General features: G+C 36.6%; 1 protein-coding gene across 3 annotated transcripts in view; it reads right to left on the bottom strand.

Annotated features, from left to right (window-relative positions):
• AKAP6 (A-kinase anchoring protein 6) overlaps positions 1-22,813 on the bottom strand; it is a 493,795-nt gene that overhangs the window by 66,478 nt on the left and 404,504 nt on the right. For all 3 annotated transcript variants that reach the window (XM_043921795.1, XM_043921796.1, XM_043921797.1), the window contains exons 10-11: positions 16,576-16,722; positions 13,253-13,477 (exon numbers count right to left, since the gene is read on the bottom strand). In XM_043921795.1, coding sequence (XP_043777730.1) covers positions 13,253-13,477; positions 16,576-16,722 — 372 coding nt within the window. The remainder of the gene's footprint in view (positions 1-13,252; positions 13,478-16,575; positions 16,723-22,813) is intronic.

Genomic DNA, 22,813 nt, shown 5'->3' with positions numbered 1-22,813 from the left:
GACCTATCTACCTGGTTTTACTTACCTAGATGACATTAAACTGAAAAAGAAGAAAAACTTTCTTCTTGGGGAAGAAAATATTATATTTTAAATGTATAGGGTATAAGTCAGGATTTAATCAACAATTTGGAGTGTCAGGAAAATTAAAAGAGATGTTAGGCCATCTTTGTGCCAGATAGGAATAATGATTTATGCCTCCACTCTTATCTTAGAGAGGTTTGGGGAGGATTCATGAGTTAATGTGTGCAAGGCTCCTTAAGCTCCTCATATGGAGGTAAAACACAAACAAAAGGGAAAAATTGATAGCAAACTCTATACTGAGTTGAACTCCTGAGAGTAAAGCCCCTGGAAATGAGAAGATGTTGCAGGTCAAGATGGTTAGTCTCTGAGTTCCAACACCAGAAGAGCCTTGGTTTGTTGTCATACTTATTTGTAATACTGTTTAAAACAGTACTTCATAGTATTAGTGTTTCTACATTTCCTGCAAATCACAATGTTCATTGTGATGATCATTTTTAATTTCTATTCATTGAATGATATAGGTTTACTCTATTTTATAGAGGAAAAATTAAGATGTGAACATTACAAAGGCATCACTGATTGACTCATAAAATCATCCATTTGGTATTATTGGACTATGGCCTGGATTAGGATTTAAGAGATATGGGCTGCCATCTGGCTCTGGTTGTGTGGTCTTGGGTGAATAGTTTAATTTATCAGAGACTTGGTTTTTTCCTCTTTGGAAAAAGGAGGTTGAGCTAGCCAAATGACCTCAAATACCATCTTATGATGAAGTTCTACAATCCGCTAAGTACTTCTTTAGTATCTAGCAACCCTAAAGCAATGTCTGTGTTACTGTGAAGGGCATGCAAAAAAACAAAAACTTCAAGACAGTTCCTACTCCTGGATGGACATAGAAATTATCATACTAAGTGAAGAAAGCCAGAAAGAGAAAGACAAATATCATATGATATCACTTATATGTAGAATCTATAAAAATGATAAAAATGAACTTATTTACTAAACAGAAACAGACTCACAGACAGAAAACAATCTTATAGCTACCAAAGGGGGAGGGATAAATTAGGAGTTTGGGATTAACAGATACAGACTATTATATATAAAATAAATAACCAATGAGGAGCCACAGTATGGCCCAGGGAATGATACTTAGTATTTCATAATAAACTTAAGAGAAACTATCTATCTACAACTGAATCCCTTTGTTGTATACCCGAAACTAGCATTGTAAATCAGCTATACTTCAATAAAAAATGTTTTAAAAGTTCCTATTCTCAACAAGTTTATACACTTAAAACAACAATGAAATATCCTCATGCACCTATTAGAATGCCCAAAGTTTGGAATACACAATACCAAATGCTGATGAGGTTATGGAGAAACAGGAGCTCTCATTCACTGCTGGTATGAGTGCAAAATGGTACCAACACCTTGGGAGACATTTTCGGAGTTTCTTACAAAACTTGTTACCATATGATTACACTCTTACCATATGATCCAGCAATCACACACCTTGGTAGTTACCCAAAGGAGTTGAAAAGTTTTATTCCCACAATAAACTGCACATGGATGTTTGTAACAGCTTTATTTATAATTACAGAAATTTGGAAACAACCAAGATGTAATTCAGTAGATGAATTAATTAATAAACTGTGGTACCTCCAGACAATAGAATCTTATTCAGTGCTAAAAAGAAATGACTTATTAAGCCATGAAAAGACATGGAGAAATCTTAAATGCATATCACTAAGTGATAGACGCTAATCTGAAAGGGCTACATACTATGATAGAACTATATATTTTGGAAAAGGCAAAAGTATGAGCAATGAAAAGACCAAGGGTTTCCGGAGGTTGGGGTGGGGAGTGGGGGATGAGGAATGAATAGGCAGAATACAGAGGATTTTTAAGGCAGATAAATTACTCAGGATGTTGATGGACATGCCATATGTATAATGGCCAGACCCACAGAATGTACAACACAACTGTAACATAAACTCTTGACTCTAGGTTTATGATGTGTCAATGTAGGCTCACCAGTATATACAGAACAGGACATCAAAAAGGAGGGAATTAAACATATAAAGCTTCCCTGGTGGCTCAGTTGGTAAAGAATCTGCCTATGATGCAGGAGACCTGGGTTCAATCCCTGGGTCAGGAAGATCCCCAGAGAAGGAAATGGCACCCTGGGTCAGGAAGATCCCCGGAGAAGGAAATGGCAATCTATTCCAGTATTCTTGTTTGGTATATCCCATGGACAGAGGAGACTGATGGGCTACAGTCTATGGGGTCGCCAAGAGCGGGACATGACTTGGCGACTAAACCACCAAAGTGAAAGTGAAAGTGAGTGTTTGACTCTTTACAACCCCATGGACTATACAGTCCATGGAATTCTCCAGGCCAGGATACTGGAGTGGGTAAGCCTTTCCCTTCTCCAGGGATCTTCCCAATCCAGAGATCAAACCCAGGTCTCCCACATTGCAGGTGGATTCTTTACCAGCTGAGCCACAAGGGAAACCACCAAACATACAAAGAAACAATAATCAAATAGTAGGAAAACTTTCCTGATCTAAAGCAGAGTTTAACTTTTCAAAATCAAGTAGGACTCACCAAGCTCTCAGAAGAAGAAATGAAGAGATAACACTCTATCACATACAAGTGAAAAATGAAGTTACTATGTGGCCACAAAAATTAGACTTCACCTTTACCACCACAAATGCCAAAAGAATCATTAGCAGTTTTGATGGCAAAAGATTACACAACCCATAACAAACTTTTTAATTCAGCCAAGCTATTGTTTGTATGTGAGGTCAAGAAAAATACATTTTCAGACATGCAATTGTTTGCGGAATATACCAAAAATGTACTTTTTCTATAAAATTAGAAGACAATCCAATAGTCAGTACTAAGAATAACTTTTTTCAATAAAAAACTATGGTATAAAAAAATTGAGGTTGAGCAATAAAAAAAATTGTGTAAAGAATTAATTCTGAAATATTCTTCATATTCTTGTAAAATAAATGCAAATGCCAAAAGAAATTATTGAAAGTATGAGAATGAATATAATTATATTAATAATACTAGTTTCACCAGTATTTTACTGACATATTTCTTTCTACTTTTAAATCAACCAAGTTCTGATGAAACAAAACACGTTACCTGTGCCAGCATCCTGACTGAAATTCATAACTAGGAAGATGTTTACCTTTACATTTTATGCAGTATCTCTATTCAAATTATAAAAACACTATAATATTAGAAAGAAAACGGGTACGAAGAGACAACAACCATGGTGACAAAGGTAACAACATTGCAACTTGGGTTCAAAAGATGCTTTTGTCCTTCTGAGGCAGCATTTTCAATGACACAAACATGAATCCTTGTATATAAAGTTAATTATATACCAGTAATTTTGTGCCAAAGCCAAAGTATTGTTTAGAGGAATTAAATGGCACCTGCAATTGAATAAATTAAATGATAGAAAAAAGATGGCTAGTGCAGAATCACAGAATGCTACAGTTGAAGAGAATTTTTTTTCATTCAAGAGTCCAAATTTACAAATAAAGAATATTAGACAAAGAGAAGAGAAATTAGTTGCTGAGATTACACAGTTGAAAATCCTAGATCGTAATACTGCCAACTAACAGAACCTAGTGAGGATATTCAATAAATACCATTGATTAGTTAAATTATAAAAGAATGATATGGAAAAATTACAAAAAGATGATTGACAATTCAACATGAACATTGGGAAAAAAAAAGTTTTGTTTGTTTCCTTAAATGAAAGTCTAATTGTGTATGTGGGGGTATGTATGTATCTGTAGACCAATGATCTGTGAGAAATATGATGAAGCTATAAAGGGGTGTTGACAAGAGTCAGGGAGACAGAAAGTAGAGAAGAAAATGCCCTCCAAGAATCACCACCTTGCACAAAATCTGTAAAGTAGCCCAATGTGGAGACCCACCTTTGATTATCTGGGATCTAGTTTTCTACACCCCAGAAAAGCTGTCCAGTCCATAGGTCAGAGCACAAACTTAGGAGGTCTGCTGACTACCTCATTTTTTTTTTTTCTAGTCTTGAGAGGAAAACAACTGTCTTGTGACCTTCTTTACCTACATAGTAATAGGTAAATGGTGCAACTAATAGATAATTCAGTTCCTAAAGATCATACAACTAATTCTGAAGTAATTGAAATCCATGGAAATGTCTCCATTTACTATTTACCACTTATGTTATCTACTGTATATATGTATACTGTTTTAAAATAAATGCCTTTTAAGAAAGACAAGTTTATGCTATAGTAATTATAATGTTGATAGCTAATATGTATTGAGTTTCCATCAGGTAGGCTCTATTTTAAAGAACTTTCAAATATATTATATCATTTAATACTCATAGCCACTCTATGAGGTTAGGTGTTATTACTATGCCTATTTTAAAGATAAGAAACCTGGGGCTTTAAGAAAAATCATGGATTAGAAATAGGTAGAAACAGGATAAGCTCAAGCATCTTGAACCCACACATTTAGGCTTCTACACTGCAGTGGATCAAATTCACTGCTTCAACCTTATCTACATGAAGGGCAATTCGACAATTGTGTACTCCCAGTTCCTTCCTAACTTGAGTCTATTAACAATTAAAATAATATTTAAGTAATGTTAAGGCTGTATATTGTCACCCTGCTCATTTAACTTAGATGCAGAGTACATCAGGAGAAACGCTGGGCTGGAGGAAGCACAAGCTGGAATCAAGATTGCCGGGAGAAATATCAATAACCTCAGATATGCAGATGACACCACCCTTATGGCAGAAAGTGAAGAAGAACTAAAGAGCCTCTTGATGAAAGTGAAAGAGGAGAGTGAAAAAGTTGGCATAAAGCTCAACATTCAGAAAACTAAGACCATGGCATCCAGTCCCACCACTTCATGGCAAATAGATGGGGAAACAGTGGAAACAGTGGCTGACTTTATTTTTCTGGGCTCCAAAAGCACTGCAAGATGGTGACTGCAACCATGAAATTAAAAGACGCTTACTCCTTGGAAGGAAAGTTATGATCAACCTATGCTCCGATAGACAGCATATCTATCGGAGAAGGCAATGGCAACCCACTCCAGTACTCTTGCCTGGAAAATCCCATGGACAGAGGAGCCTGGTAGGCTGCTGTCCATGGGGTCGCAAAGAGTCAGACACGACTGAAGCGACTTAGCAGCAGCAGCAGACAGCATATTAAAAAGCAGAGACATTACTTTGTCAGCAAAGGTCCGTCTAGTCAAGGCTATGGTTTTTCCAGTGGTCATGTAGGGATGTGAGAGTTGGACTATAAAGAAAGCTGAGTGCAGAAGAATTGATGCTTTTGAACTGTGGTGTTGGAAAAGACTCTTGAGAGTCCCTTGGACTGCAAGGAGATCCAACCAGTCCATCTTAAAGGAGATCAGTCCTGGGTGTTCATTGGAAAGAGTGACGTTGAAGCTGAAACTCCAATACTTCGGCCACCTGATACGAAGAGCTGACTCATTTGAAAACACCCTGATGGTGGGAAAGATTGAGTGCAGGAGGAGAAGGGGACGACAGAGGATGAGATGGTTGGATGGTATCACCGACTCAATGGATATGGGTTTGGGTGGACTCCGGGAGTTGGTGATGGACAGGGAGGCCTGGCGTGCTGTGGTTCATGGGGTTGCAAAGAGTAGGACATGACTTAGCAACTGAACTGAATGGAAGAAATTTAGTAAGAACAGAAATATTCATCACTGTGGTTTCAGAGCCTAAAGACAGTTATTTGTGGTTTTTCAGGCAGCAGTAAAGTAAGGACAGGTGACATATCTGTCATCTTTCTAGATTACCATCTCAGCCTTTGTGTGTGTCACTCAGTCATGTCCGACTCTTTGCAACCCTATGGACTGTAGCCCGCCAGGCTCCTGTGTCCATGGGACTTCCCACTCAAGAATATGGAAGTAGGTTGCCATTTCCTTCTCCAGGGAATCTTCCCAACCCAGGGATCGAATCCAGGTGTCCCACACTGCAGACAGACTCTTTACCATCTGAGTCATATCTGAGAGCAATAATACAAATGACACATATGAAATGAGTACATAGCTACCTCTCTGCATCTTTAACTCCGAGGCAAAATGTGCCACTTCAGGGATCATTCAGTGTATTCTAGAAAAAGGTGTACTCAGAATGAATTAGGCCTTAGTTACTCCATTTTCTGTACTTTAGAAGGCTTACACTGGGATTGCCTATAAAAATTTCCTGTGGGTCTTCCCACTACCCTGATGGTCAGTGTGAATAACATCTATTTAGATCTATCTTTGAACTTCAACCTTAATCCAGCCAATGTTTTTCTCTTTACAAGGCAATTCTGGATTGTATTCAATTACTTACAATTATTTCCAAAGAAATGTTAGATGATGGAATTATACACACACACACACACACACACACACACACACAGTGGGGGAAATATCTGATAAAAGCTGATTTCAGTATTTTTTTATGAACATATATGGTTAATATAGCTTTAAAAAAAGTATTTAAGACACATAGAAAGGATTAAATCTTATTTGAGGTCTGTTGATTTTGAAGGCATTTTACAAGCTTTTGTTACAGCCAGAATGAATTACTGTAATTCTTTGTTTGCAGCTTTGCCAACAGTATCATTACCAAGTTTGTAATGAGTGGCTCTAGGACACAGCAGCAGAGATGATCCTGTAGGGAACATGGCCACCTTTCTCATATCTCAAAATTCCAGACTATTCTCTTCTGTCCCTCAACCTTACCTCCTTAATATTGAGAGTTTTGAAGGACACAGGAAGTGTGATTATTTGTGGTGCCATTTGAGATTGATTAGAGTGGACATGGGAAATTCCCTTTAAACCTCTTGGCTAGATTGGTTCTATTTTTATTTCCGGAAATTACAGAGTGAGATTTGGGAAAATACTTCTGAAACCATGTGAACTGTGCTTAGCTCTTTTATGTATCTATTTTGTAAAAGTACATCAGTGATATTCCCTTTCAGCTAATTACTTAGTAATGCTGCAAACTTCAGAGTTAATTTGAAATTCTGTTAAAAACCCTACTCTGAAAATTTTGATTTCCAAAATTTAAAACACTGAGTCGCGTGACTATCAATTTGACCTTCAAGCTGAACCTAGGCAACTGGATTCCTCGTCTCTACCCCTGTCCCTCTTAGAAGCTGTCCCAAAGGCAAGGCCTAGAGATAAGAGTGTGGTGATAAGACTAAATGGACTCCATATATGACTGAACTCAGGTCAAGCCTCTATATAAACCTATAAGATTCTGGCAGGTATGGAAATCTGCTTGTCTCATGGCTGCCCATGACAAGCCTCCTAAGTTTCCTTTCTTATTAAAATTGCCAACTACCAATCTGGAGTGGTCAGCTTCTTTCTTCTGTCTTTTCCTGCCCTCTGCTTATGGGGGTTGGTTTCAGGTTATAGCCAGGGGTTATAACTCCTGATGGGGTTACAACCCAACAGCCTATAGATGGCTATCCAAGTAATCAGAAAAGGAAGAAATGACAGAGTAAGCTACAAATTAATGTGTTTTTCTCTTCCAGAAATAGTTCTTTGACCCAGGGACTAATGAGTCTACAAAGTAGCGGCAGATTCAGGAGCAAACTTTCTAGGTCTGACTATTGGCCTATTGGCTCTATCCCTGACTAACAGTATGATCTTGAGTAACTTCAATTTTCCCTGTCTCAGTTTTCTCATCCATAAATACGGATAATAAACCAACTGTCTCAAGACTGTGATGAGTGTTAAATAAGTGAATGGAAAAAATTAGGAACTGTGACTCGCCTCCTATGACCACTCAGTAAGTACTGGTTGTCATTGTTACAGTTATTAAAAGAATGTTTTGTTCCTCCTATTGCAGTTCTAGCATGCAGATGGTACCCATCACCATGTTTTTGGTAATTTTTGTAATCTAGAGCAGGGTCAGGAAACTAAAGTCTGCTGGTCAAATCTGGCCCACCAACTGCTCTTGTAAACAGTTTAGTAAATTAGTTTTATTGAACACACCATATATATTCATTTACATATTGTCTCTGGCTGCTTTTACTCTACAATAGCAGAGTTGAATGGGCTTCCCTGGTGGCACAAGTGGTAAAGAACCCACCTGCCAGTGCAGGAGACGTAAGAGACTCGGGTTTGATCCTTGGGTCGGGAAGATCCCCTGGAGGAAGGCACAGCAACCCATTCCAGGATTCTTGACTAGAGAATCCCATGGACAGAGGACCCTGGTGGGCTATGGTCCATAGGGTTGCAAAGAAGCTGACGCACTGAACTGACTTAGCACAGCACAGCAGAGTTGAACAACTGTGACAGAGATCGTATTATCTGCTTTTTTACAGAAAATGTTTGCTAACCCTTGATTTAAGGTAAGACAAGGAAGGTTTCAGTGTATTTAAGGGTCAGCAAATGACAGAATGGGAGAGTACTAAGATTTGAACCTAAAGCCCATGGCTTTTGCTCTGTCTTCACTGCTGGTTGCTGTCTGAATTCACTTTCTGTATCTCAAGTTCTTCACTCATAAAAATAAATAAAAACACACATAAGAAGGTGATCACAAAAAAAAAAAAAAAAAAGAAGGTGATCACAATTTTCAACTTATGTTGTTAGGGTAAGGTTTAAATATAATAACATGCATAAAAGTGCCTGGTCAAATTTAAATTAGTAAGCAAATTTGGGACATCAGTCATTGAGAAGGCAACCATATCTATTCCACTCATTCTTCTCAGTGACAGAGCCCCTTGGCTGGTCTAGACTTATCCTTCCTAGGCTGGTTCTGGACCCAGTCCAGTGCTGCAGCCTCCTTTAACTGATAATGGATAATTTCTCCCAATTTGAGTCTTTAGAATAATGAACTTCGTTACGGGGTACAAGGAACATATGATTAAGGAATTATTTTTTTTTCTCTCTCTGAAGGGTCACTGTTAAAAAGCAATGCTTTCCAGCCAATGGCATTGAAGCCGCACACACACAGCTCTAAGGGGCCCTTTGCCAGCTGGCCTCATTACATCTCGGATGTGCTGTCTGCATTTTGTTGTCACAGTGTGTTCACTCCTGAACTGTTTCTGCCTTTCTATCCCTGGGCTCACACCTTCCTGTCTCTCCCATCCAGGGCTCTGACTCTTTCTTAGGTAGAATTCTGCCTCATGTCTAATCCTACATTTATCACATTACTGCCTTAAAGGAAAAGAATAAATTCCACAATTGCTTTTTTTCTTTTTCTGAAAACGTAAGACCCTGATCCTTTCTCTCATCCCAGACCAAGCTCTGAGAAGGAAATGGCTGTGTCTACAAAGCGACGGATTTTCCTTTTTATATGCAGCACCCTCCTTCCCTGTTCTCCTGGGCAGTGCACTGTGGCCTATCTATCATTACTCTGGGTGTCACATAAAGAAATTCATTCTGTTAAAAGCCTGAGACTTTAGAGAATGGAGAATCATAAAGCTAAACCCTGTGGATAAAGCCTGTCTTCTGTGTGACCAATGACAGCAGAAGACATTTGGGAACCCATAAGAAAAGGCGGAACGTGGCAAAGAGTTTTTGACACACAAAGGTTCTTTAATAACTCTCTTATCTAAGTGGTTTTATCACTTAGGAAGGCAGAGGTTATCTGCTTTTTTGGATTTGGGGTAAGTAAAAAGTTCATATTCTGCATATGCCTATTACCAATTATGACTTTGACAGGTTATAAACATTATATTACAATATTATTATATTACGAACATTTGGTTTCATTCTTCCAATGAATGTGGTAATATACAGAACACTTAACTAATTATACACTAAGCACTAAAGAGCAAACAACTCAGAAATATTTATAATTCTGGCTAGGAAAGACATTTATTACAACAAATATGCATAAAGCTTTCTTTAAAAAAAAAAAAAAGTGCTATCATGCTAGATGCACTTAGCTTATCTGACCAAATTCCTCAAGGTCAAAACTTTAGAAGAGATTAGAGTTCCAGGTCATAAAAGAAAATCATCAGGACTCCATAATCTCAAAAAGTTTTAAAAGCTTCAATTTTAAAAGTGATACATGGCAAAGAAATTGACACTGATATTGTACAAATATGTAAAACAAAAACACAAATATTTTCACCTCTCTAGATCATTAATAGCTACAGCCATTTGCTATTCTGGCCAAATTGCTGAAGACTGTGACTAATAAAATTACCACCAAGAAACAATCACATTTAGGCTTTGAACCTAAAGCCCATGGCTTTTGCTCTGTCTTCACTGCTGGTTGCTGTCTGAATTCACTTTCTGTATCTCAAGTTCTTCACTCATAAAAATAAATAAAAACACACATAAGAAGGTGATCACAATTTTCTGTCCTGCAGAAAATCAGATCACATCTGTCCTGCTCTTCCCTTTGAGTCACCTGGCATGGGAAGGCATTTAGTAAATACCAATAAATATCAATTTTGCATAGAAGTTCAAAGAATGGGCTTTAGAAGAGTCAGACAGTTCTGGATTGAAAACCAAATTCTACCAAGTGTGGCCTTGGACACACAAAACTTAACCTCCATGTGCCTGTTTCCACATTTGCAAAGTCGGGATCCTAATACCAACCTCATATGTTGCTAGTAGCATTAAGTGAGATACAGGTACATATAATGGAATATCACACAATGTCAAAGTAAGTGAATTACAGCCACACTCCGTGAGATGAATGAATCTTGGCATTATAATGTTAAGTGAAAAAGAAATCCTAAAAGATAATATACAGCATGATTACCTTTTAATAAAGTTAAAAGCAACTAAAATTAAAAATATTCCTTCCTACCAAAGGAAAGAAAGTAAATAAAGAACATGGGATTCAGGATCATGCTATCTTAGGTAAGGGTAGCAGGGGATGGAACAGGGCTGGGAAAAACATAAGATGAGCTATTATTACCATCAAGATCCTATCTGTTGTTTGGAATAGGAAATATTATTTATTATTTTTAAAATAATAATAACTATATTATTAGTTTGGGCTTCCCTGGTGGCTCAGATGGTAAAGTGTTGTTATTATCATTTACTATTTAGTTATTATTAATAACTATATTATTATTAACTATAATGTAATAATAACTTTTTTTAATAGCTAAATAAGTGAGAGTGAGGCATAAAAGTGGGGCATTAGTAGTATCACTAATGAATAGTGATACTGAAAACATAAAAATGCTCTAAAGAAAAATCATCTTTGAAGAAAAAAATAAAACAGCCAAAAGTATCTCTAGTACTTTTAAAAGAAAACTTCTATGATGATTTTCAGGCACTAAAGTACACATTGTAAATAATGAATTAGGTGTAGTGAATATACCCTAGTGGCCAGAAAGTATTAGTTAGCAAATGACTGGAACTCCTAGAAACTGTTTAATGATTTGGAAGCCAAGAGACGTATCTCTGTCTCTCTTAATCTCTTTTAAATTTGTTACTAGGATCTAGCTGAAAATGACATTGATGACAGTGTATAAACCTAAAGCATAAAGCTAACGTCATTTGGCAGCACCAGTGAAATCAATGCAGAACTGCTTATGCTTCCATTTATGATAATAGCGGATGTGGGAAAAACTGGCTTTCAGTTACCTATGTATGAGCCAAGTGGGTAGGTAGGCAGGTATACAAATAACTGTAATCACAAACTTCCTGTTACTGTTTCCAATTATTATGTAACATCTTTGGTCTTATAATATTAAGAAATACCTATCCTTTATGAATGCATCATTACAAAAAGTAGAAAGAATGATTTACACATGTGAGCTCATAACTGTGTGAGATACATATTACCAGCATACCATTTCATAGATGAAGAAACTGAGGCACCAGGGATCATACAAGAAATATGACCAAGGTCAGAAAACTAACTGGGGCCACTAACCAGTTCACTAAAGCTGCAATACAGGCATAACAGAAAGAAAATATGTTACACAACATCTAGCCTATTGATGACCAGGATGCTTTGCAAGGTACCTGTAAAGTTCAAATAACACAGAGGGAAATATCTGAAGACTTCATCTCCCCGAAATGGGGAGTTAGACTTAAACAAGCGGAGGTCAAATAACAAATCTTTCGGATATTAGATGTTACAGAGTGAAACCCATATGCCTTGGCAAGAGACTTTTAAGTTCAACTCAATGGCAGACAAGGAGTTCAAGTAAAAAGCAATGTGTAGGTGTGTGATACAGATGGCTTACTGAGAAATGCAGTGCCCTTACCCTAGGGGGGCCTCCTCTTGGGTTATGCAGGTGAGCAGGGGAGCCTGCCTGTCTGGCAAGGGAAGGTGAGCTACATGTGACTACATTCTCTGATATGTAGACTGCTCGAAGAGGGCAGGGCAGAAGGTATGAGATGAAGAAAACCTGGTCCTAGAAGGCTTTGAGAAGAACCACTTGCTTGGTATCAAGAAATTCTTCCTTCTTGATTTCCCCTTTTCTCCTCTTTCAAACCTCTCAAGCCAGCAAATTCAGGTTTGCAACCCAAAAGCCTTAGGCTGACACCAGCCAGAGCCCAAATAATCACTGAATTGATGGGAGGGCTCAAGTAGTACAGGCTAGTGTGGCCGGTAAGAGCCAGCATTTGAATTTTAAGCTGCTTTTGAATAGATATTGTGTAAACCATGGGAACAAACAAGGGGAACACTTCTTCGTGGACATACAGCAAACATGCACACGGCTGTGTTGCTAAGGTTGACATTTTTCTATGGAGGAAAATGCCTCTAATGTAGGAACCTCTTTTACTTTATTTCTTCCTTCTGTAAGTAACTAATTCTTTCATATGTAAAAATTATATTTCCTTTTGTGAGCATTAATACTCTTCAATTAAATCATGTTCTTTTATCATATCAATTTATAGAAGTATTTTTAGCCACATTATTTATAGAACATGTAGGTCTGCCTTTCAAAGTCCTTGGTTGTCTTGAGTGTCTGCTGGTCTGCTTTTAATTTATCAAAGCCCTCCTTCAATAGGCTCTGCACAAAACCCACAAGCAGCAGAGATTTCCCCTACACAATGTGTATTTGATATGCTTAATGTTCATCTTTATAAACACACAGACGCTGGCATATAAGAAATGTGGAGGGTGTCTATAAATTCAAGGAAACATTTAAGTGCACAGTGATACATAGATACATGGGTATAATACTTTATGTACTTGATAAATATTTCATCCCTACCATAAAGAAAGCTTTTTATCAACTTTGATTGTTTTTTTATTACCTTAAAGTATTGCAGTTGTTTCTCAGCATTCATTGTTCCTTCCTTTTCTTGTCTCAGACAGGAATTGAAGATGAAAAGCTCTGTATCTCTCAGCCACCCTTTCAGTTCTTTGATCCTGACCTCCAGCTGCCTTACCAGGCTTCCGCTTTCAGGAGAGAGCAGGTCACGTGTACTCGACCCACTGTGGCCCGCCATTGTGTCCTGGATCTTCTCTCCTAGGGTTTTCTAATGCAGCAGATTAAAAACAAAAACACCAACAGCAAAAAAAAAAAAAAGAAAGAAAGAAAGAAAAAGAAAAAACATTGATTAGCATAGGTACCAAATATATATCACAGTTTGGCTGGTGACAAGAGCCCACCTGGAAGGTGTCTGCTGCACCTGCCCTGTTACGACTCACATTCAGTTCAGACGAGCTCATTGTTCCATTAAGAACTTGATTCTCAAGCCATGGGTGTTGTTCTGACTACCACTAGAGGCTTAAGAAGACCTCATTCACTGGTAATTTCCTCTAAAAGAAAGGAGCTCTGACCCTACAGTTCACCATGGTCACTCATAAAAATTCATTTGAATTCTCATGACAGGAGTTTACAGTAAAAATTCTCTGCCTAAAATTTTCAGGAGATAGAAGTTTGAGTTTAATCAATATGTTAAAGAGGCCAAGAGAAGATTGCACAAAAGAGAATGAAATTTCTTTTTTTGTTGTTTTGTGAAGTACAATTCCCCAAACCTTATGATTCAGGGCTGTTAAGAAGGGGCAACCTCCTTGGCGCTCTTGTCGATTTTACCTGCCCTGGAAATCATTCAACCTTTCAATTCTTCCCACTTCGCATTTGTGGATGCTAGAATTTCTAAAATAAGTGTTAAAATGAGTCCCAATCCACTATGCTAGAACTCTGCTTAGATGAACCACTATGGCATGGAGTACGGTCAGAGGAGGCTTTTTTGCTTTGTTTTTTTTTTTTTTTTGGTGAAAAACACTCTATTTGGAGCATCAGAAGGAGTTATTCTATAAGGATGAATTAAACCTACAAACATCAGCTTTAAAACACAAATAAAATGAAGTCAACCAACATTCATCTGCTGTGTAGTGTTCTGTAAATAGTATCTTTAGGAGATCGTAACAGAAAAATAGCCTTTCCTGGCAACACCCTTGTATTTTCATGGTGCAAATATTGATAATTTGAAGACCCTCAGTGGAATCCAGATTTAGCTATTGTTTTTATGCTGTAACAAAAGTAGCAGCAGGAGGTGAAGTCAATGCCCTTGGAGGGTAGGGTCACAAAAAAGAATTTATTGCCACTTTTTTGTTCTGGAACAGTTTGCAATCATAAATTCTTCATAAACAGAATACTTCAGAGAATGGTCCGTCTTCATAAATATACGACAGAGGACATCAATTTCATTTAATTCACAATTTGTGTCAGCACAGCAGATGCCAATGCCTGCCTTGATAGGGTTGTTTAATATGCAATTGAGACAGAGTAATATGCAGCACAGGGGACAAAATTTCACAGATTAAACTGTACGCACCACTGACATTTCATTCTAATGTATTTCCATTCCACACTGTTCACCTTAGATGAAAGTAATATTAAAAACCATATCCCTCTATTTTACCATTGTTAGAAGTTAAAATCCTTGTCTTTAAATTTTTTTTCATGCCAATTAAAATGTAATCATGCCAATTAAAGCAGTGTGCCGGGTGGTGGTAGTGTGGCACACGTTTTGTGAAAATCTTCCTTCCACCCTTCTCTCCCCAGAAATCATAGCAACATTCAGCATATTGCATTCGAATGATATTTTTGTCAAAATGGCAACCATTTTAAAGGTATCTGGCTCATAAAGGATAGCGAAAGACTCTGTTTTTTTTTTTTTAATATTATCTTGATTTAAAGTTTTTGTTTAGGGAGCTATATATATGACATACTTCAAACAATTTTCCAAAAAGATTATTATTAATTATTTATCAAGTTAGAAACAGATATGTGAAAGTATAGCACAGACAAACTATCACTTTATCTACTGAGCAAATAAAGTTGCTGCTCTCATCTATTTAGTAAACAATCCTTAAAATGTCAGACACTAACCACATTTCTCCTGAATGAGATCAATGAATTCTATAGAATTTAGCAGGTTCAGATCTAAATCACCATATAATAAAATGAAAGCCATTAATAATAATTGAAAAGTGATATAACAATAGGTCAGAATAAAAACTTTTAATGTTTTAAGTTACTTTGTACAACTGTAGAGTGTGGTGAATTTAGATGAGAAAGCAAGGATTTATACTTGCAGTTTTTTAATCACCTAGATTAAGCATGGCATAAACTGAACATGGCATTCCTCCAAGTCATCAAGGTACATGGAGAGCTTTTTATTCAAAATATTTTTGGAGTATTATTCCTTTAAAAATTAAAAAAAAAAAAAGTCAGGAAAGGGAAGCCATGCAAAATCATGCTCCATAACTGACACCACCCATACTTAGCTATTAGAATTAATCATTTAAGTAATTGACAAATTTAGCTTACCCTTGATTTGAAGTGAAGGCAATTTAAGAGAGAAGTTGATGAAAAAATCGAGTCTAACCTCTCTCTCTCAGCTGTCTTCCAACAAAAGGACAGAACTGTCCCCTGCACAGTGCCATCCTGGTCTCTGGGTAACAGAATCTCTATATTGCCTTTTTGCCAGATTCTTGCATCTCAGTGCTTGGCTGAGACCCAGCCCATCATGGCGTGAAATGAATTACATGAAACTTTTTTTTTTTGGCCTTTGTTAAAAGTGAGCTGGAAATTGAGGCACAAAACAGAGGCTGGTTTAATTCTGCAATTCAGATTTGGGTCAAATTTGCATCTTTGTTTTGGTGGCTTTAGTGTGACTTGAAAGCTGTAGTGACAACTCCACTTTTCATCTGAAGGGTACAGTAAATAGTTAAACAGTGGATGTCTCTAACATGTACCTTTGGAATAAATTCTATTAACATTCATTCAAGCATGACAGTCAGTGTATATCAGATATACTGTATTACAGTTGACTTGTGCCTACCCATAATACATGGCATATTTTACTTACTTTTTTATGTATTAAAGAACCAAAATTATTAAAAATCTGAAAGGAGACAAGCTCAGAGTAAAAAAAAAAAAATCAACAGAAGAGGAAAAGCAGTGTTTTTCCCCCATAATAGCATGAATAGCTTGTTTGAAATGTAGGTAGTGAATTGAAAGAGAGAGATATTTGTGCCTCAAATTAGAAATCAGACAGATAGAGTACTTCACTACACAAAAAATGTACACATAACCTACAAACAGTAATAAAAATGCAAATACCCCAAGCAGTTCCCATTTTTCATTAATTGAATCCACTTTTTCAAGGAGATCATTTGGTAGTAAAACGCCACCTTTCTTCAAAGCTTCAACCTTACTAAGCAGCTCCGTCTTTTTCAGGTCTCTGATGGACATTTCCACACTGTATCGCTAAAACGGGAAGAGAAAAAAGATTTCATTAGGGAAAGAGGTATTCTTAGAAAATCTTTGAGCACAGAGTTAGTGCGGCTCACGGGTGTTAAAAGTTTTTGTCTCCAATAAAATTTATGGTGAGGCTAAACTAAGAACCTTGAGTAGTTGAGAAAAATTGATGAAAACGGTTATTTTTATATATATATATATATATATATATATATATATATATTTTTACACACACAAACATCCGAGGTATTCTATTTAGTTGAATAAGCTTTATGTCTTTCTAAAGTTTGTACATATTTGATCTTTATCTTGAAATATTCCAAATGAAAATACCTGGTCTGGGGGATTTAATATTACAATTAGTCTTGGTCAATATTTGCTCTGGAGTATTGCCCATCACTCATTTCTGCCCTCTAAAGGACCAGTCTCAGAGTGGTACAAATAAATTGATCTCTAAAAATTATGTAATTTCTTCCTTACCCTATAAGTCCTCTGAATTCTTAGTTAATTTTTTTTTTTCATTTCTTTTTTACTTAAAAATTCTTGTGTGGGCTTGGAGAAGAGGTATATATAGAGAGAGGAAAAAAACACCTCTTTGAGAATGGTTACAAATCTATGCTTCCTTATTGATTACTATAAAATGTCCCCAAACATCACAATCAATTACAGAACTCTCATCCCCTGATATACATGGTTTTCTAACAAACTGCCAAGTGAGTGTCTCCTAAAAGATGTTTTGCAAGCGATAATGTAAGTGCTATTTAATGTGACAGTTACTATGGTGATTCTCTTCAAATAACTCTATCTTCATAGTTAGAAAGTCCTATATTATGGACAACTATAAATGACTGTGGATGTATTTTTTAAATGTGCACATAAAAACACTACTGAACAGAAAAAAAAACCTAGATTCTGTTTAAAGTATTAAACCTATTTTACCACTTTAGCACATTTCCAAATGTATACTGACAATCCCTAAACTTCTTTCTTCAAGGCATGAAAGTTAGGTTACCAAGGTCCATTGTCCTAACTGAGCTAAAACGAGCACCTTATCAGATCTAATAAGAAAAGCTTTTGTCTGGGCAAGGTAGGAAAACAGCAAGTTCAAAACATCCCCAAGCACTTGGGTGATTTTATTCACCTGAGAACAGGATATTTCAAAAGATCCCCAACTAAAATACAATTAGAAGCAGCTTAAAGGAAAAGAAGGTATAAAATCCTTGTTTCAGTTAATAGGCCCTCAGCATTTTCCTGCATATGTTTGCATACTTTTTGCTTCATATTTTAATCTTTCATTTACACTAAACATGCACATCATTTGTATTATGTAAACTTCTCCAAATGTTAGTCATTTGTGGATCACAGAACAAAATGTTTTAAATGAGGTGATTTAAAGCATTTCATAGTATTAATGAATGTTGATCAGGGAGTCAGAGTATCCAAAATTACATGAATATGCATAATGAAAAGAATCAAGGGTTGCTTTAGAGTTCTTTCAGAATTTGGCCTGTGAAACATGGGAGTTCTGAATTCATTTTCTAATGGCAGGCAATTACCATGACCACATTACTCCAACAGTTATAAAATACACGGTTTGCTTGAGTCCTCTGGACTCAACACTCAACAAGTGTTCTGTTTATTTATCAGAGCAATGATTGGAGGAAAGGGCAATCTGCTTTATGCAATCAGATTCCCAACTAAAGGTGCTACTGCTGACAAAGGTTTACATAATTAATTTGGTAAGACTTCTTTGACATCATACTGGAGGAACGAGAATTTCAAGCAAGCAGAAGAATCCTATTCAAATCTTTTACTTATGCCACGTGCATTAACTGATAGAAGGAGTTCTCCACCTGTGCCACCTGGGAGCAGCCTCGACCAGTTATCACTTTCACTTGTAACACGCTCACCCTCTCTCTTTACCCCAACTTTGAACAGCAACTACACAGCAGATCTGTCATGAAAGGCAACAGCATAGATGTGTCCCACAAAAAACATAGTCTTGTAATAAGAAATATATAAAAAGCAATTAATGTACTTTTAGATATAATAAATTAATTTTCTCTGTGAAGTCTAGCACTGGTAGTCACTGCAATAGCTATTGTAAAAAGTTACTGCGTTTAAAAAAAACTTGTCTTCATGTACGCTCTCTTTGTCACCATGTAACCTACTGTATAAACAGACTGATGAGAGACAGAATTGATGGACAATGCCTTCAAACTATAAACGCTAAGAGAATCCAGCTAATTGTTAGGTAAGTATTGGTATGCGCATGAGAGGTAACAGAATGCCACATAATTTAAGGTGAAAATGTTTATTTTAATTTTTGAAGCACTCTGAAGGTTGAATCTGATATAATTTAAGACCTCAAGCTGTATATGTCATCATGCCAGAGGGTTATACTTTTGTTGATGTGAGTATGTTTTTGCTTTTCTCTCTCCAACATTCTCAGAAGCATTAGATAGGGACAATCAACTGCCAACTCTATCTAGTTCTTGGTCATTCTATCAAGTAGGGCTACTTTAGTCTGTGGTGAGAAAATAATTTAATCTTCATATTCATTCTGTCCACAGCAGTAAGTGAGCAGAGGCTGCCCCATTGTGTCCTGTAGTCTAGGGACGTTATGATACAGACTACTCTTCCAATAGTCAAAAATGAGATTAACAAAGTTAAAGTCAGATGGCTTTTCTTGAGTGCTAAGGTAAATAAGCATCCAGTATTTAATTTCCCCACAGCACCTGCTGTGGGCCTCTCTGTCTAGTCAAAAATAAAATATACTCTATTGAAAGGGCATATTTACATTATTAAGTGTATTTGCTTGGCCAATTCAATTTTGACTAATGAAGCCTCCTAATAGATCTGTGAATGACCTAAATTAAAGACACAGGCCACTCCTATTCTAAATGCCACTCTTGTGTGTGTATAGAGATATATAAAGAAAACTTTAAAACAGTTAAATATAACCACAAACACTAGCTTATTTTAAAAACTAAGAATTAAAGAAGTTTTTAGAAAATTCTTATTCAGTGCTTACTTTTTAAAAGCACAAATACTAAAATTGAATTATAAAATGAAGTCAGCCAAAACAGGATTTCTGAAGTAAATATAATTAGAAATGCATGAAGACTTGATTGAGACAACTTTTTTGACAGTTATGCTAAAGGCTTTTTTTCCCTCCTAAAACCTTTTTTTTCCCCCCCTTTTTTTTTTTTTTTTGTTAAAAATCACACCGAAAATTCTGCCCAAATGGAGACTGGAACAATGGCTTGAAACAGTGTTAATTGTCACCATGGAAACCAGAAGAATAAGCCATTTTGAAACTGGTATAGAAGGCACACATTGAGCAACTCAAGCATTTTTCTGCCTCCCTCAATGTTAAAGAACAAGATGCCTTGTCACTGTGAGGTCAGAGAAAGAAAGCATCATGAAAGGGATGGCGATGCTCACTGTCTAGTAAATAAAAAAATAAAAAATAAACTACATACAGCTAATGCTACAAGACTCTACCCAGTGAATCTTTTTGAAATAGAAAGATCATCAAAAGATGGCCAGGACTGGGGGATGGATTCCACCTAAGCAAAACTTCAGGGCTATATTATGTGAACCTTGCCCTCAAAGCTCCCTGGGAATTCTGCTGTTGTAATAAAACTTCAGAAGAGGAAAGAAAAAAGGCAGCATGATGGAATTCAAAATAATGCTCTAAAAGCACACAGAGAGATTAAGACATCCATTGTAAGACTTTTGTATGGTGCTTCTGTTGGTTATGCTGAAAAGAGACCAGACATTGCTGAGCGGAGAGTGAAGTTTTGGCTATGAGAAACACAAGAATTAAACCAAAGAATTTTCTTGATTATTAGAATAGGGCTGTCAGATTCTGTGTCTCCAGGGTTTGCGTATTTACATCTTATGCCGTATTTTAACTAGGCTTCATGTGATTTTATATGAGGAAGAGTAAAAGCAAGGATAAAATGATCTAGTTATTAGAATAACAGTATGATTATCTTTCCCAGTGCAAAGAAATACCATAAATACCTGTATATCCAGCATATATGCGTTTTGCATAAGGACATGACAGACAAAGAAAATACACTGAGAAAAGAAAATATACTATAGTCTATCAACAAGAAAGCTTATGCTAGGAACACACCAAAACACCAAACCACTGGCAAAATTATGTGTGAAAATATGCACTTTTGCACAAAAGTGCAGGGATGTGTCCATCTATGACTCCCATATTCTGTTTTCGGGCTAGTGTTTGCCCTCCTCATGCGAGGCTTCATGGTGGCCCCTCAGCAAGTCCATGCCTAATGCCATTCAGTGGTGAACAAAGAGTCTTTTTATATGAAAGTCCAGGGTCCACAGCTCAGCTGTACATGCCGAGTGCAGGAATCCGCTAAAGACCAGTGTCCCTTGGCAGCAGTGCTTGCGCTGCCCCCTTTTTCGGAGCACCAGCATCCAGCATCTCAGGATGCATGCGATGTTTCACATGGAGCCACTATCACCAGCTCTTAGCAAAGATGTTCAAAACTTAAGAAGAGGGTTCAAGCCCAAGACAAATAATGGTCTTTATTTCTTGCAAACTCCTTGTATTTTCCATTAGCAATTTATGGCGAATAATTGCACAGAGAAATTATAAAGACTCCTACAATTGTCCTTGTAAATTAATAATAGGCTTTCTTGATTGGGATAAATCTGCTGCTGAGCCTTTGGAAAAATTAAAAAGTGCAATGTCATTTAAAATTGCCAGAACTCACACAGCAAATTACATCTGAGGTTAAGAATTGAGTTTTCCCCCCTCTTCTAGCTTATTCCATTTGCATGATCTGGAAATCACATTACATTGGCCATGTATTGTTAATTGGACATAGATTGCATTATCTTTAATATAAATCAAACTACAAATATTAAAATGAATTGCAAATTCCCTAATAGAAGATCATAAAACAATCTTTTTTAAAGTATCTCCCATTAATAATTTAATTCCAATTATATCACTCAGAAAACTTAAGTAGGAAACCTGGCAACTTATTTCTCCAATCATTCCTTTTACATAACAAATACCTAAGCTTTTTCTAATAAACACTTAGAGCAAAATTCCCTGTTAGAGAACAAAAATAAAACCACCATAACTGAAAACTTTTCAGTGCTGATTTTAAGTAAAATACTGCATAAGAATACCAAGTCTGTCTCTCTTGTCCCTTCCCTAAGGATGAGAGAAAAAAGTCTCCTACAAAAAAGATTTACTAAGTTTAACAACTACTGTAATCATACTCTCTGAAATTATAAAATTTATTATTCTTCTATTTATTTCTTAACAGGTTCTGTAGCCCCTTAGCTTTTTCTATAAATTTGATATCTTTCTGAAGCCTTTGCATGGCCTTTAATGAGTTTATATTAAATATTTAATACTGTTTAGGGCATATCCACTACTACCAAAAACAGTTATATTCCCAGCAGTCCCACTGTTTCAGGCAGAGGACTTGATTGATCCTCCTAGCCTGAATTGAGTAGAATGAAAAGAAGCAGTTGGAAAATAGCTGCAATCATTTAATGCAGATGACCTCTGACAGCCTCGCAGCTCTTCTATCTGAACAGAAATTTGCATGGGGTCTCTGTGCAGAGGAACAATGTAACCTAAATGGTAGACAATCTTTATTCTAATGAAGTGGGTGTCAAGGTCAATGTAAAACTGCAATGATAAATGGCGCACCACTAGGCAAGAGAAGTTGCATGGGCATTGTAGTGCTTTCACATTAATTGAAGACTGAAATGCACTGCGTGAAAAGCACAAGCCTCTCTTTTCACCATAATGTGTTAATGCCCCAATGCCAAAATGATTTCTTCAAGATGTTTGCCTGCTGACATGTATCTTATTGCAAAAACAATGTAAATATGAAATTATGGCACAAAAAGGACATTTTTAGAATTTAGCTTTTTCCCTGATTATAACTATAAAATTCTAAATATTAATAAAACGTCCCCAAACAACATCCTGACACCTAATGTAATTCCTTTGATCCCCCTTCCTTTTCTTTTTCTCTTTAGACCTGTCTTTAATTAGCTTCAACCAGCAACCTTTTATGGTTCAACCAGAACCTGT

The sequence above is a fragment of the Cervus elaphus genome, chromosome 13 (genome assembly GCF_910594005.1).
Source record: "Cervus elaphus chromosome 13, mCerEla1.1, whole genome shotgun sequence".
NCBI lineage: Eukaryota > Metazoa > Chordata > Mammalia > Artiodactyla > Cervidae > Cervus > Cervus elaphus.
This window is presented reverse-complemented; position numbering and strand designations above follow the sequence as displayed.